This window comes from Notolepis coatsorum (assembly GCF_963971535.1).
Source record: "Notolepis coatsorum genome assembly, chromosome: 1".
Lineage (NCBI taxonomy): Eukaryota > Metazoa > Chordata > Actinopteri > Aulopiformes > Paralepididae > Notolepis > Notolepis coatsorum.
In genome coordinates this window covers 243,556,719-243,574,046 of record NC_140165.1, presented here as the reverse complement: position 1 = coordinate 243,574,046, position 17,328 = coordinate 243,556,719, and the positions used below count along the sequence as shown (strand labels likewise).

The following is a 17,328-nucleotide window of genomic DNA, read 5'->3' as shown; positions in this document are numbered from 1 at the left end:
TGCAGCTATTTCCGCGCTGCCGCGGTCACATGGGCGTCGTGGCCAATCAGAGAAACGCTGAACGCAAGTTAGTTGCCTAAAGTATTGACGCGGTGGGAGATCTAGTTTGACTTGACACTCTCTGTCTGTCTCCCTCTGTCTGTATCTGTCTGTCTGCCTCCCACTGTCTCCCTCCCCAACCCTATCTGTCTCCCTCCCTCTGTCTCTCCCTCTGGTTCTCTCCCTCCGTATCTCTCTCTCCCATCTCTCTCTCTCTCCATCTCTCTCCCTGGCCTCTGCCAGGGTGTTTATGGCCAGTGTAGGGTTACAGTGTGTCGGCAGAGTGACAGAGTGCAGGCTGCTTCTGAAGGCTGCAGCCCTGCTCTTACAGGAGCCCCTCTGGAAGACACTCTGGCTGCAGGCGGCAATACAGTACCGGCACAGGGGGGAGGGGAGAGGGGCGTACAGTAGAGGAGGTAGGTAGAGAAAGAGAGAGGCTAGGTAGAGAGAGAGAGAGAGAGAGAGAGAGGTAGAGAGAGAGAGAGAGAGAGAGAGAGAGAGAGAGAGAGAGAGAGAGAGAGAGAGAGAGAGGTTATGAGTTGGTGTGTAAGGGAGATCCCTGCTTGGCGAGCAGCGCCCTCTAAACCGCCTCGTAAAGGACCAGCATCTTCACAGTAATTAATCACAAGCTTGAAGTGGCTGGAGGGCGCGCGGGGGAAAAAGGCCCCCATCTTGTTTGTACAGTGGCAGCGACTCAACGCGGCACCAGCGGTCAACGCTGCCGTGAATCCCGCTTTGAAGCGTGACGTTGTGACACTATCCACACCCTGAGCGGCGGCCGGCTCCGCGTGTGAGAATGTGCACCGGGCTCCGACCACACGGCTCCTGGGAGGTGACCGCCGGCTGCAGTCATTCATTACCCCGACACCCGGCTGTTTACCCAGCGCCTCTCCGCGCTAAAAACGGCCGGGGCTGCGGCTTTAAAAGAGGCTGAGCTGTGAAAAAGTACGGGGCGAAACTAAATCGCACCTTTGAGCTCGCTGTGAGGTGTGAGGTGGCGGACGGACCCTGGCTCTCCCTGCCGGGCCCGGAGGAGAGGCGGAGGAGGGGGCGGAAGCCAGAGGCGTGTTTATTTGGGTCAGACTGGACAAGACCGAGGTGGGGAAAAACACAGGAAGGGAACGTGTTCCAGTTTAACCTTTGGTACAGTATGTGTGTGTGTATGTGTGTGGAAGAGAGCACGTGCGTGTGTGTGTGTGTACTGTATGACATACAGTACTGTTTGTGATACAAAAAGAGTCTAAAAAGAGAGTATATACATTTGAGGGGGAAGAAACTGTACATTGGAGGAGGTTGGGTAGGTGGGGTGGGGGGGGGGACTGTACACTGGAGGGGGTTGAGTTTGGACATTTACAGGGGCCAGTGTGAGTGTGTGTGTCTGTGTGTGTTAGTGAGAGAGCATGTGTGTGTGTGTGTGTCTGTGTGTGTGATAGCATGTGTGTGAGTGTGTGTGTGAGAGCATGTGAGTGTGTGTGTGTGTGTGTGTGTGTGTGTGTGTGTGTGTGTGTGTGAGAGCATGTGTGTGTGTGTGTGTGTGTGTGTGTGTGTGTGTGTGTGTGTGTGTGTGTGTGTGTGTGCGTGTGTGTGTGTGTGTGTGTGCACACATGTGTACAAGGCCTTGCAGGAGAGAACTGCAAGCATTTAGAGGGTTCGCCAGTAAAGCTGACACTCTATTAAACAGAGATGGTCGCCGTGTAACAGTTTCTGGTTAGCCGCCATGTAGGCACTTAAAGAGAGAGAGAGAGAGAGAGAGAGAGAGAGAGAGAGAGAGAGAGAGAGAGAGAGAGAGAGAGAGAGAGAGAGAGAGAGAGAGAGAGAGAGGAGAGACAGAGAGAGAGAATGAGGAGAGAGATATAGAGAGAGAGAGGGAGGTAAAAAGCTTGAGAAAGAGGTGAGAGAGAGAGAGGGAGAAGAGAGAGAGGGAGAGAGAGACAGAGGGAGGTAAAAAACATGAGAAAGAGGTGAGAGAGAGAGAGAGAGAGAGAGAGGGAGAGAGAGAGAGAGGAGAGAGAGAGTGAGAGAGGGGGGGAGGTAAAAAGCATGAGAAATAGGTGAGAGAGAGAGAGAGAGAGAGAGAGAGAGAGAGAGAGAGAGAGAGAGAGAGAGAGAGAGAGAGAGAGAGAGAGAGAGAGAGAGAGAGAGAGAGAGAGAGAGAGGGAGATAAAAAGCATGAGAAATAGGTGAGAGAGAGAGAGGGAGGTAAAAAGCATGAGAAAGAGGTGAGAGAGAGAGCGAGAGGGAGAGAGAGCGAGAGGGAGAGAGAGGGAGGTAGAAAGCATGAGAAAGAGGTGAGAGATAGAGAATGAGTTGAGTGTAAAGCAGGTGATCCCATGTTGAGGTCAGAATATTCCAATTCCAAAAAGCAATGCGAGTCCCGTGTTAGAACTGTACTGATCGCACGTTACACTGAATACACTGACAATCAGGGAGACCAGGCAACATCAGGGCGTTGGTATCGGAGACTAGGGCTGTCGCGATAACTAGGGATGCACCGAATGGGAAATTCTTGGCCGAAACCGATACCGAAAATAGAAAACAGTTGGCCGAAAACCGAATGCCGAAAGGCCGAAAATGATTCATAGAATAGAATTTTTTTTACCAATGTTGTGTAACATTATGATTATGGAAAAATATATGATTATGGCAAAACTTAACTTAAATAATAAATAATCACTATTATGGGTCCATAAAACATTTATTCAGCACTTGCCGCGGCGGACATCTGTGCTCTACTGAGCGCACCTTTCTAGTCCCCAGTTGAATGTGCTCTCTTGACTCGGCACAGTAGACGCGCGACGTGTATGCTCGAGAAAGATTATATTATCAACGACAGACAGCGTCAATGTGAGAAACACTATCCCCCCCCCTCTCGCTCTGAAGAATATGCATATTAGATCACTCAGTGATTAACCGCGACGGGCATATAGTAAATAAGGATGTTAAAGACGCATTTATTGGACGCGTTGCGCGCAGAGTTTACATAGAAACAGCACGACTCCCGACAGCGCGACATCATCACAACAACACGCGTTAGGTTACAGGTTGTTTCTGTTTCGGTATTATATTTTCGGTGAAAAAACTCTTTCGGCCGAAAGCCGAAAGGCCATTTTTTGCCATTTTCGGCCGAAAACTTTCGATAACCGCATCACCGCAATCCCGCGGTGTTGTCAAGTCACCCGCGGGTGTAGAACAGACAAGCGCAGGTAAAATAAAAGGGGCGTCATAATTTTTAACTCCATTTAATGACGAGGCGTCCGTTTTCCAGTAGCATGAGCTAACTTCACGTTTCCATACAGTTTACAACTCACAGATGAAATCAGGATTTATTTTCATATCCCGGACTCGAGCCCCCAAGGTGACCGCCGGCTGCAGTCATTCATTACCCCGACACCCGGCTGTTTACCCAGCGCCTCTCCGCGCTAAAAACGGCCGGGGCTGCGGCTTTAAAAGAGGCTGAGCTGTGAAAAAGTACGGGGCGAAACTAAATCGCACCTTTGAGCTCGCTGTGAGGTGTGAGGTTTCGGTATTATATTTTCGGTGAAAAAACTCTTTCGGCCGAAAGCCGAAAGGCCATTTTTTGCCATTTTCGGCCGAAAACTTTCGATAACCGCATCACCGCAATCCCGCGGTGTTGTCAAGTCACCCGCGGGTGTAGAACAGACAAGCGCAGGTAAAATAAAAGGGGCGTCATAATTTTTAACTCCATTTAATGACGAGGCGTCCGTTTTCCAGTAGCATGAGCTAACTTCACGTTTCCATACAGTTTACAACTCACAGATGAAATCAGGATTTATTTTCATATCCCGGACTCGAGCCCCCAATGTATACCTTTTCCTGCATTAATCTGAACCGTAGTAGAGTACAGGGGAGCAGGGCCGAAGTCCCGGTCATGTAACTAGCCGGACTTCGGGGTAATTCACTCTGTAAAGTGGTGACAGTAAACCAGGAAACCGTTCTCTCAAGGACTGGGTGTTTATTTCCGTTTGCAGCTCTCTATTCTTCATGTTAGTGACTAACGTTACACGCAGATTGGGTGCTGCCTCTCTGCCATGGTCCAGATGCTAGCTACTGGCTAGGCTAGCTATCTGTAGCATTGGCGTGGTACCGACGCTAGCTAGCTACTGGCTAGGCTAGCTATCTATTGTAGGTGGCTAGCCAGTAGCTAGCTAGCGTCGGTACCACGCCAGCATTGTGGATGGCTAGCCAGTAGCTAGCTAGCGTCTGTACCACGCCAGCGTTGTGGATGGCTAGCCAGTAGCTAGCTAGCGTCGGTACCACGCCAGCGTTGTGGATGGCTAGCCAGTAGCTAGCTAGTGTTGGTACCACGCCAATGCTACAGATAGCTAGCCTAGCCAGTAGCTAGCGTCTGGACCACGGCAGAGAGGCAGCACCCAATCTGCGTGTAACGTTAGTCACTAACATGAAGAATCGAGAGCTGCAAACGGAAATAAACACCCAGTCCTTAGCTATAGGCTAGCCCTCTATAACGTTGGTGTGGCCCCGAGTGTGGCGGGGACGGCGGAGAGAGGCAGCACTTAGTGTCCCCCAATGATGAACAATGATGACACAAGTTGTGATATTTAACTAGCTATGTATGTGCATTCAAATTCACTAACGTTAAAATAGTGTTATAATAACGTTAGTTTTAAGTAAGGGGGGCATATATCCCACAACGCATCGCTCTTAAAGGAGCAGGCAACACCCTACTAATGTTATCACATTTCAGAACGTTGATGGACAAATAGATAGATTATCAAACATGTTTAAAATCGTTTCGGGACTCCTACGGCCTTAGAATTTTTTTCTAATAATGATCGCGGGTAAACTCGCATGTTTGTATATAATAAAAAATATATATACAAATATATAAACTTTATTTTTTTTAATAGAAGTGCGGTACCACCGCATCCAGCTGTGATTAGCCACACACACAACCGCGGTATGAAACAGCCCTATTGGAGACCCCCCCCCCCCACAATACTAAAGTCTGATACCAACAAGCACTTGTAAGAAGCAAAGTGACTTGATTGGCTGTATTTCTGACACGTAGCGTAGGAACGCTGTAGATTTTTCTAGTGGAGAGAAATAATGTATTGTATGTCAATGTCCTTTCTCCAATGACCCCCAATCTGAGGGTGTTGAGTCTATACAGTTCAGTAAAAAGAGATGGATCGGTACTTTGTATCGGCCCACACTGAAACTACAGAACTCAGAAACTACACGACTCAGAAACTACAGAACTCTGAAACTACAGAACTCTGAAACTACAGGACTCTGAAACTACAGAACTCTGAAACTACAGGACTCAGAAACTACAGGACTCAGAAACTACAGAACTCTGAAACTACAGAACTTAGAAACTACAGAACTCTGAAACTACAGAACTCTGAAACTACAGAACTCTGAAACTACAGGACTCAGAAACTACAGGACTCAGAAACTACAGAACTCTGAAAATACAGGACTCAGAAACTACAGAACTCTGAAACTACAGAACTCTGAAACTACAGGACTCTGAAACTACAGAACTCAGAAACTACAGAACTCTGAAACTACAGGACTCAGAAACTACAGGACTCTGAAACTACAGAACTTAGAAACTACAGAACTCTGAAATTATAGAACTCAGAAACTACAGAACTTAGAAACTACAGAACTCTGAAACTACAGGACTCAGAAACTACAGGACTCTGAAACTACAGAACTTAGAAACTACAGAACTCTGAAACTACAGGACTCAGAAACTACAGAACTCTGAAACTACAGAACTCTGAAACTACAGGACTCTGAAACTACAGGACACTGAAACTACAGAACTTAGAAACTACAGAACTCTGAAACTACAGAACTTAGAAACTACAGAACTCTGAAACTACAGGACTCTGAAACTACAGGACACTGAAACTACAGAACTTAGAAACTACAGAACTTAGAAACTACAGAACTCTGAAACTACAGAACTCAGAAACTACAGAACTCTGAAACTACAGGACACTGAAACTACAGAACTCTGAAACTACAGAACTCAGAAACTACAGAACTCTGAAACTACAGAACTCAGAAACTACAGGACTCTGAAACTACAGAACTTAGAAACTACAGAACTCTGAAACTACAGGACACTGAAACTACAGAACTTAGAAACTACAGAACTCTGAAACTACAGAACTTAGAAACTACAGAACTCTGAAACTACAGGACTCTGAAACTACAGGACACTGAAACTACAGAACTTAGAAACTACAGAACTCTGAAACTACAGAACTTAGAAACTACAGAACTCTGAAACTACAGGACTCTGAAACTACAGGACACTGAAACTACAGAACTTAGAAACTACAGAACTTAGAAACTACAGAACTCTGAAACTACAGGACACTGAAACTACAGAACTTAGAAACTACAGAACTTAGAAACTACAGAACTCTGAAACTACAGAACTCAGAAACTACAGAACTCTGAAACTACAGAACTTAGAAACTACAGAACTCTGAAACTACAGGACTCTGAAACTACAGGACTCTGAAACTACACAACTCAGAAACTACAGAACTCAGAATCTACAGAACTCTGAAACTACAGGACTCAGAAACTACAGGACTCTGAAACTACAGGACTCAGGGGCCTTTCTCACTCACCTATTGGGATCGAATCAGAGCCCTCTGGGACGGGGGGGAGTGTTCTCACTCAGAAGGACACACCCCTTTTGGGATCGAACCGGCGCTGATTCGTTTTACCCACCGCATCACCGCAATCCCGCGGTGTTGTCAAGTCACCCGCGGGTGTAGAACAGACAAGCGCAGGTAAAATAAAAGGGGCGTCATAATTTTTAACTCCATTTAATGACGAGGCGTCCGTTTTCCAGTAGCATGAGCTAACTTCACGTTTCCATACAGTTTACAACTCACAGATGAAATCAGGATTTATTTTCATATCCCGGACTCGAGCCCCCAAGGTGACCGCCGGCTGCAGTCATTCATTACCCCGACACCCGGCTGTTTACCCAGCGCCTCTCCGCGCTAAAAACGGCCGGGGCTGCGGCTTTAAAAGAGGCTGAGCTGTGAAAAAGTACGGGGCGAAACTAAATCGCACCTTTGAGCTCGCTGTGAGGTGTGAGGTTTCGGTATTATATTTTCGGTGAAAAAACTCTTTCGGCCGAAAGCCGAAAGGCCATTTTTTGCCATTTTCGGCCGAAAACTTTCGATAACCGCATCACCGCAATCCCGCGGTGTTGTCAAGTCACCCGCGGGTGTAGAACAGACAAGCGCAGGTAAAATAAAAGGGGCGTCATAATTTTTAACTCCATTTAATGACGAGGCGTCCGTTTTCCAGTAGCATGAGCTAACTTCACGTTTCCATACAGTTTACAACTCACAGATGAAATCAGGATTTATTTTCATATCCCGGACTCGAGCCCCCAATGTATACCTTTTCCTGCATTAATCTGAACCGTAGTAGAGTACAGGGGAGCAGGGCCGAAGTCCCGGTCATGTAACTAGCCGGACTTCGGGGTAATTCACTCTGTAAAGTGGTGACAGTAAACCAGGAAACTGTTCTCTCAAGGACTGGGTGTTTATTTCCGTTTGCAGCTCTCTATTCTTCATGTTAGTGACTAACGTTACACGCAGATTGGGTGCTGCCTCTCTGCCATGGTCCAGATGCTAGCTACTGGCTAGGCTAGCTATCTGTAGCATTGGCGTGGTACCGACGCTAGCTAGCTACTGGCTAGGCTAGCTATCTATTGTAGGTGGCTAGCCAGTAGCTAGCTAGCGTCGGTACCACGCCAGCATTGTGGATGGCTAGCCAGTAGCTAGCTAGCGTCTGTACCACGCCAGCGTTGTGGATGGCTAGCCAGTAGCTAGCTAGCGTCGGTACCACGCCAGCGTTGTGGATGGCTAGCCAGTAGCTAGCTAGTGTTGGTACCACGCCAATGCTACAGATAGCTAGCCTAGCCAGTAGCTAGCGTCTGGACCACGGCAGAGAGGCAGCACCCAATCTGCGTGTAACGTTAGTCACTAACATGAAGAATCGAGAGCTGCAAACGGAAATAAACACCCAGTCCTTAGCTATAGGCTAGCCCTCTATAACGTTGGTGTGGCCCCGAGTGTGGCGGGGACGGCGGAGAGAGGCAGCACTTAGTGTCCCCCAATGATGAACAATGATGACACAAGTTGTGATATTTAACTAGCTATGTATGTGCATTCAAATTCACTAACGTTAAAATAGTGTTATAATAACGTTAGTTTTAAGTAAGGGGGGCATATATCCCACAACGCATCGCTCTTAAAGGAGCAGGCAACACCCTACTAATGTTATCACATTTCAGAACGTTGATGGACAAATAGATAGATTATCAAACATGTTTAAAATCGTTTCGGGACTCCTACGGCCTTAGAATTTTTTTCTAATAATGATCGCGGGTAAACTCGCATGTTTGTATATAATAAAAAATATATATACAAATATATAAACTTTATTTTTTTTAATAGAAGTGCGGTACCACCGCATCCAGCTGTGATTAGCCACACACACAACCGCGGTATGAAACAGCCCTATTGGAGACCCCCCCCCCCACAATACTAAAGTCTGATACCAACAAGCACTTGTAAGAAGCAAAGTGACTTGATTGGCTGTATTTCTGACACGTAGCGTAGGAACGCTGTAGATTTTTCTAGTGGAGAGAAATAATGTATTGTATGTCAATGTCCTTTCTCCAATGACCCCCAATCTGAGGGTGTTGAGTCTATACAGTTCAGTAAAAAGAGATGGATCGGTACTTTGTATCGGCCCACACTGAAACTACAGAACTCAGAAACTACACGACTCAGAAACTACAGAACTCTGAAACTACAGAACTCTGAAACTACAGGACTCTGAAACTACAGAACTCTGAAACTACAGGACTCAGAAACTACAGGACTCAGAAACTACAGAACTCTGAAACTACAGAACTTAGAAACTACAGAACTCTGAAACTACAGAACTCTGAAACTACAGAACTCTGAAACTACAGGACTCAGAAACTACAGGACTCAGAAACTACAGAACTCTGAAAATACAGGACTCAGAAACTACAGAACTCTGAAACTACAGAACTCTGAAACTACAGGACTCTGAAACTACAGAACTCAGAAACTACAGAACTCTGAAACTACAGGACTCAGAAACTACAGGACTCTGAAACTACAGAACTTAGAAACTACAGAACTCTGAAACTATAGAACTCAGAAACTACAGAACTTAGAAACTACAGAACTCTGAAACTACAGGACTCAGAAACTACAGGACTCTGAAACTACAGAACTTAGAAACTACAGAACTCTGAAACTACAGGACTCAGAAACTACAGAACTCTGAAACTACAGAACTCTGAAACTACAGGACTCTGAAACTACAGGACACTGAAACTACAGAACTTAGAAACTACAGAACTCTGAAACTACAGAACTTAGAAACTACAGAACTCTGAAACTACAGGACTCTGAAACTACAGGACACTGAAACTACAGAACTTAGAAACTACAGAACTTAGAAACTACAGAACTCTGAAACTACAGAACTCAGAAACTACAGAACTCTGAAACTACAGAACTTAGAAACTACAGAACTCTGAAACTACAGGACACTGAAACTACAGAACTTAGAAACTACAGAACTCTGAAACTACAGAACTCAGAAACTACAGAACTCTGAAACTACAGAACTCAGAAACTACAGGACTCTGAAACTACAGAACTTAGAAACTACAGAACTCTGAAACTACAGGACACTGAAACTACAGAACTTAGAAACTACAGAACTCTGAAACTACAGAACTTAGAAACTACAGAACTCTGAAACTACAGGACTCTGAAACTACAGGACACTGAAACTACAGAACTTAGAAACTACAGAACTCTGAAACTACAGAACTTAGAAACTACAGAACTCTGAAACTACAGGACTCTGAAACTACAGGACACTGAAACTACAGAACTTAGAAACTACAGAACTTAGAAACTACAGAACTCTGAAACTACAGGACACTGAAACTACAGAACTTAGAAACTACAGAACTTAGAAACTACAGAACTCTGAAACTACAGAACTCAGAAACTACAGAACTCTGAAACTACAGAACTTAGAAACTACAGAACTCTGAAACTACAGGACTCTGAAACTACAGGACTCTGAAACTACACAACTCAGAAACTACAGAACTCAGAATCTACAGAACTCTGAAACTACAGGACTCAGAAACTACAGGACTCTGAAACTACAGGACTCAGGGGCCTTTCTCACTCACCTATTGGGATAGAATCAGAGCCCTCGGGGACGGGGGGGAGTGTTCTCACTCAGAAGGACACACCCCTTTTGGGATCGAACCGGCGCTGATTCGTTTTACCCACCGCATCACCGCAATCCCGCGGTGTTGTCAAGTCACCCGCGGGTGTAGAACAGACAAGCGCAGGTAAAATAAAAGGGGCGTCATAATTTTTAACTCCATTTAATGACGAGGCGTCCGTTTTCCAGTAGCATGAGCTAACTTCACGTTTCCATACAGTTTACAACTCACAGATGAAATCAGGATTTATTTTCATATCCCGGACTCGAGCCCCCAAGGTGACCGCCGGCTGCAGTCATTCATTACCCCGACACCCGGCTGTTTACCCAGCGCCTCTCCGCGCTAAAAACGGCCGGGGCTGCGGCTTTAAAAGAGGCTGAGCTGTGAAAAAGTACGGGGCGAAACTAAATCGCACCTTTGAGCTCGCTGTGAGGTGTGAGGTTTCGGTATTATATTTTCGGTGAAAAAACTCTTTCGGCCGAAAGCCGAAAGGCCATTTTTTGCCATTTTCGGCCGAAAACTTTCGATAACCGCATCACCGCAATCCCGCGGTGTTGTCAAGTCACCCGCGGGTGTAGAACAGACAAGCGCAGGTAAAATAAAAGGGGCGTCATAATTTTTAACTCCATTTAATGACGAGGCGTCCGTTTTCCAGTAGCATGAGCTAACTTCACGTTTCCATACAGTTTACAACTCACAGATGAAATCAGGATTTATTTTCATATCCCGGACTCGAGCCCCCAATGTATACCTTTTCCTGCATTAATCTGAACCGTAGTAGAGTACAGGGGAGCAGGGCCGAAGTCCCGGTCATGTAACTAGCCGGACTTCGGGGTAATTCACTCTGTAAAGTGGTGACAGTAAACCAGGAAACCGTTCTCTCAAGGACTGGGTGTTTATTTCCGTTTGCAGCTCTCTATTCTTCATGTTAGTGACTAACGTTACACGCAGATTGGGTGCTGCCTCTCTGCCATGGTCCAGATGCTAGCTACTGGCTAGGCTAGCTATCTGTAGCATTGGCGTGGTACCGACGCTAGCTAGCTACTGGCTAGGCTAGCTATCTATTGTAGGTGGCTAGCCAGTAGCTAGCTAGCGTCGGTACCACGCCAGCATTGTGGATGGCTAGCCAGTAGCTAGCTAGCGTCTGTACCACGCCAGCGTTGTGGATGGCTAGCCAGTAGCTAGCTAGCGTCGGTACCACGCCAGCGTTGTGGATGGCTAGCCAGTAGCTAGCTAGTGTTGGTACCACGCCAATGCTACAGATAGCTAGCCTAGCCAGTAGCTAGCGTCTGGACCACGGCAGAGAGGCAGCACCCAATCTGCGTGTAACGTTAGTCACTAACATGAAGAATCGAGAGCTGCAAACGGAAATAAACACCCAGTCCTTAGCTATAGGCTAGCCCTCTATAACGTTGGTGTGGCCCCGAGTGTGGCGGGGACGGCGGAGAGAGGCAGCACTTAGTGTCCCCCAATGATGAACAATGATGACACAAGTTGTGATATTTAACTAGCTATGTATGTGCATTCAAATTCACTAACGTTAAAATAGTGTTATAATAACGTTAGTTTTAAGTAAGGGGGGCATATATCCCACAACGCATCGCTCTTAAAGGAGCAGGCAACACCCTACTAATGTTATCACATTTCAGAACGTTGATGGACAAATAGATAGATTATCAAACATGTTTAAAATCGTTTCGGGACTCCTACGGCCTTAGAATTTTTTTCTAATAATGATCGCGGGTAAACTCGCATGTTTGTATATAATAAAAAATATATATACAAATATATAAACTTTATTTTTTTTAATAGAAGTGCGGTACCACCGCATCCAGCTGTGATTAGCCACACACACAACCGCGGTATGAAACAGCCCTATTGGAGACCCCCCCCCCCCACAATACTAAAGTCTGATACCAACAAGCACTTGTAAGAAGCAAAGTGACTTGATTGGCTGTATTTCTGACACGTAGCGTAGGAACGCTGTAGATTTTTCTAGTGGAGAGAAATAATGTATTGTATGTCAATGTCCTTTCTCCAATGACCCCCAATCTGAGGGTGTTGAGTCTATACAGTTCAGTAAAAAGAGATGGATCGGTACTTTGTATCGGCCCACACTGAAACTACAGAACTCAGAAACTACACGACTCAGAAACTACAGAACTCTGAAACTACAGAACTCTGAAACTACAGGACTCTGAAACTACAGAACTCTGAAACTACAGGACTCAGAAACTACAGGACTCAGAAACTACAGAACTCTGAAACTACAGAACTTAGAAACTACAGAACTCTGAAACTACAGAACTCTGAAACTACAGAACTCTGAAACTACAGGACTCAGAAACTACAGGACTCAGAAACTACAGAACTCTGAAAATACAGGACTCAGAAACTACAGAACTCTGAAACTACAGAACTCTGAAACTACAGGACTCTGAAACTACAGAACTCAGAAACTACAGAACTCTGAAACTACAGGACTCAGAAACTACAGGACTCTGAAACTACAGAACTTAGAAACTACAGAACTCTGAAACTATAGAACTCAGAAACTACAGAACTTAGAAACTACAGAACTCTGAAACTACAGGACTCAGAAACTACAGGACTCTGAAACTACAGAACTTAGAAACTACAGAACTCTGAAACTACAGGACTCAGAAACTACAGAACTCTGAAACTACAGAACTCTGAAACTACAGGACTCTGAAACTACAGGACACTGAAACTACAGAACTTAGAAACTACAGAACTCTGAAACTACAGAACTTAGAAACTACAGAACTCTGAAACTACAGGACTCTGAAACTACAGGACACTGAAACTACAGAACTTAGAAACTACAGAACTTAGAAACTACAGAACTCTGAAACTACAGAACTCAGAAACTACAGAACTCTGAAACTACAGAACTTAGAAACTACAGAACTCTGAAACTACAGGACACTGAAACTACAGAACTTAGAAACTACAGAACTCTGAAACTACAGAACTCAGAAACTACAGAACTCTGAAACTACAGAACTCAGAAACTACAGGACTCTGAAACTACAGAACTTAGAAACTACAGAACTCTGAAACTACAGGACACTGAAACTACAGAACTTAGAAACTACAGAACTCTGAAACTACAGAACTTAGAAACTACAGAACTCTGAAACTACAGGACTCTGAAACTACAGGACACTGAAACTACAGAACTTAGAAACTACAGAACTCTGAAACTACAGAACTTAGAAACTACAGAACTCTGAAACTACAGGACTCTGAAACTACAGGACTCTGAAACTACAGAACTTAGAAACTACAGAACTTAGAAACTACAGAACTCTGAAACTACAGGACTCAGAAACTACAGGACTCTGAAACTACAGAACTTAGAAACTACAGAACTCTGAAACTACAGGACTCAGAAACTACAGAACTCTGAAACTACAGAACTCTGAAACTACAGGACTCTGAAACTACAGGACACTGAAACTACAGAACTTAGAAACTACAGAACTCTGAAACTACAGAACTTAGAAACTACAGAACTCTGAAACTACAGGACTCTGAAACTACAGGACACTGAAACTACAGAACTTAGAAACTACAGAACTTAGAAACTACAGAACTCTGAAACTACAGAACTCAGAAACTACAGAACTCTGAAACTACAGAACTTAGAAACTACAGAACTCTGAAACTACAGGACACTGAAACTACAGAACTTAGAAACTACAGAACTCTGAAACTACAGAACTCAGAAACTACAGAACTCTGAAACTACAGAACTCAGAAACTACAGGACTCTGAAACTACAGAACTTAGAAACTACAGAACTCTGAAACTACAGGACACTGAAACTACAGAACTTAGAAACTACAGAACTCTGAAACTACAGAACTTAGAAACTACAGAACTCTGAAACTACAGGACTCTGAAACTACAGGACACTGAAACTACAGAACTTAGAAACTACAGAACTCTGAAACTACAGAACTTAGAAACTACAGAACTCTGAAACTACAGGACTCTGAAACTACAGGACACTGAAACTACAGAACTTAGAAACTACAGAACTTAGAAACTACAGAACTCTGAAACTACAGGACACTGAAACTACAGAACTTAGAAACTACAGAACTTAGAAACTACAGAACTCTGAAACTACAGAACTCAGAAACTACAGAACTCTGAAACTACAGAACTTAGAAACTACAGAACTCTGAAACTACAGGACTCTGAAACTACAGGACTCTGAAACTACACAACTCAGAAACTACAGAACTCAGAATCTACAGAACTCTGAAACTACAGGACTCAGAAACTACAGGACTCTGAAACTACAGGACTCAGGGGCCTTTCTCACTCACCTATTGGGATCGAATCAGAGCCCTCGGGGACGGGGGGGAGTGTTCTCACTCAGAAGGACACACCCCTTTTGGGATCGAACCGGCGCTGATTCGTTTTACCCCCCGCTGAACCTGGGACGCTTGGAATAGGTAGTTTCGGATGCGGGCCAGTGGGAGCGGGGGGCGTGACACACACAACGTCGTTACTGTAATGCTTTTCATGCTTGCTTGAATTTTGGGCAGATAAAACCACACAGCAACAACTGGACAATACCCACAAAAAACGATATTTATGGGCAATTTGAGAGTTCAGACCGCAACCAAACAAGCATGTGGAGCCTCACAGCTCAGTGGATGAAAACATGAAGCCATGTTACAAACAGCACTTCCCTGGCTCGCATTAGGCCTGGCAATTTTGTTTGCCATGCTATGTCTATACATTGGTTTCTTGTTCAATGCATTTATTTCTATTAGACCAGTGGTGCCCAACCAGTCGGCCGTGGTCGACCAGTAGATCAATGACATGGAATATAATTGCCACGAGCGATGGGATAATGTGCTGAACAGGCTAAGCTAACTAGCGTTAGCCGTTAGCTTAGCGTTTGCCACAATGCTATACTGTTATACTGGCATATTCAATTCACGTTAGCATGTAAGCTAACAAAATCAGCGCAGACGAGACTAAACTCAGCTTTTGGTGTTCAATTGTGTTGATGTTAGTTTTGTTTCATCAACAAATGAGAGGCAGAACACACAGTGAATGTATCCGTTTTGTTTATTGCACGTTCTTTGTTGAAAAATAAGTACTACAGGCTATACTAGACTAGGCTAAGCTAACTAGCGTTAGCCGTTAGCTTAGCGTTAGCCCTGGGAAACGCTCAAAAGCGAACTCTACAACACCATCCATTCGTGATAAAATGGGGTGGGTTATATTGACAAGGCTTGACAACAGAGGTTCAAATATAACTTCATATTTATTGGTTATTTGTTTCTTTTATATCAGCATCCAGTCTGCTGGATCCAGTCCAGCTGCTGGACAGATAGCCGTTAGCTTAGCATTAGCCATTGCTGTATACTATACTTTCTTGTTCGAATGCATTTATTTCTATTAGACCAGTTGTGCCCAACCAGTCGGCCGTGGTCGACCAGTAGATCAATGACATTCAATATAATCGATGCGAGCAATGTTACTAGTAAAAGGCTAAGCTAACTAGCGTTAGCCGTTAGCTTAGCGTTATCGTTAACCCTGCAAAACGCTCAAAAGCGGACTCTACAACAGAGTTCCATTCGTGAGAAAAGGGGGGTGGGTTATATTGACAAGGCTTGACAACAGAGGTTCAAATATAACTTCATATTTATTGGTTATTTGTTTCTTTTATATCAACATCCAGTCTCCAGTCTCCGTGTTAACACACTTCCTGTTTACATTTTCGAGCGTGACATCATCGCCAACGGCAAGCGTAAACGCTCTAAACGCAAACCGTAAACAGAACCCGGAGCGAACCAAGACTGAAGTGTGTACACAAACTAGAGGGGGGAGAGGGAGGGGGGAAGTTCGCATCCGAAACGGAATGAGGACGGTACGGAATGGAACGGAACCCCGATTGGTGAGTGAGAAAGACACCTCAGAAACTACAGACCTCTGAAACTACAGGACTCAGAAACTACAGGAGTCAAACTACAGAACTCAGAAACTACAGGACTCAGAAACTACAGAACTCAGAAACTACAGAACTCTGAAACTACAGGAGTCAAACTACAGAACTCAGAAACTACAGGACTCAGAAACTACAGAACTCAGAAACTACAGAACACTGAAACTACACGACTCAGAAACTACAGAACTCTGAAACTACAGGAGTCAAACTACAGAACTCAGAAACTACAGGACTCAGAAACTACAGAACTCAGAAACTACAGAACACTGAAACTACACGACTCAGAAACTACAGAACTCTGAAACTACAGGAGTCAAACTACAGAACTCAGAAACTACAGGACTCAGAAACTACAGAACTCAGAAACTACAGAACACTGAAACTACACGACTCAGAAACTACAGAACTCTGAAACTACAGGAGTCAAACTACAGAACTCAGAAACTACAGGACTCAGAAACTACAGAACTCAGAAACTACAGAACTCTGAAACTACAAGACTCAGAAACTACAGAACTCTGAAACTACAGGACTCAGAAACTACAGAACTCTGAAACTACAGGACTCAGAAACTACAGAACTCAGAAACTACAGGACACTGAAACTACACGACTCAGAAACTACAGAACTCTGAAACTATAGGACTCAGAAACTACAGATCACTGAAACTACAGAACTCTGAAACTACAGGACACTGAAACTACAGAACTCAGAAACTACATGACTCAGAAACTACACGACTCAGAAACTACACGACTCAGAAACTACACGACTCAGAAACTAACGGAACGTAGGCCAAGTGCGTCCACATTTTTATAGGATTCTATCACATTTTCATAACAATAGCACCCTGCGCCGTTTTCATTGAGGTTTCTTACAAATTAACGATGCTTTATCTTGTCCTTTATATGCCGATTATCATTAGAATCTTAAATTGTACCATATGTCCCCCTTTAGACAACATATG

At 44.5% G+C, this 17,328-nt stretch overlaps 1 protein-coding gene across 1 annotated transcript in view; it reads right to left on the bottom strand.

Moving 5' to 3' along the window:
* Positions 1–364: 364 nt before the first annotated feature.
* Positions 365–17,328, bottom strand: part of LOC311224497 (BCAS3 microtubule associated cell migration factor-like) — a gene marked incomplete at its 3' end in the record, with an annotated part of 118,146 nt that continues 101,182 nt past the window's right edge. Inside the window, exons 13-14 of the mRNA XM_084309516.1 lie at positions 1,009–1,122; positions 365–394 (exon numbers count right to left, since the gene is read on the bottom strand). Coding sequence (XP_084165642.1) covers positions 365–394; positions 1,009–1,122 — 144 coding nt within the window. The remainder of the gene's footprint in view (positions 395–1,008; positions 1,123–17,328) is intronic.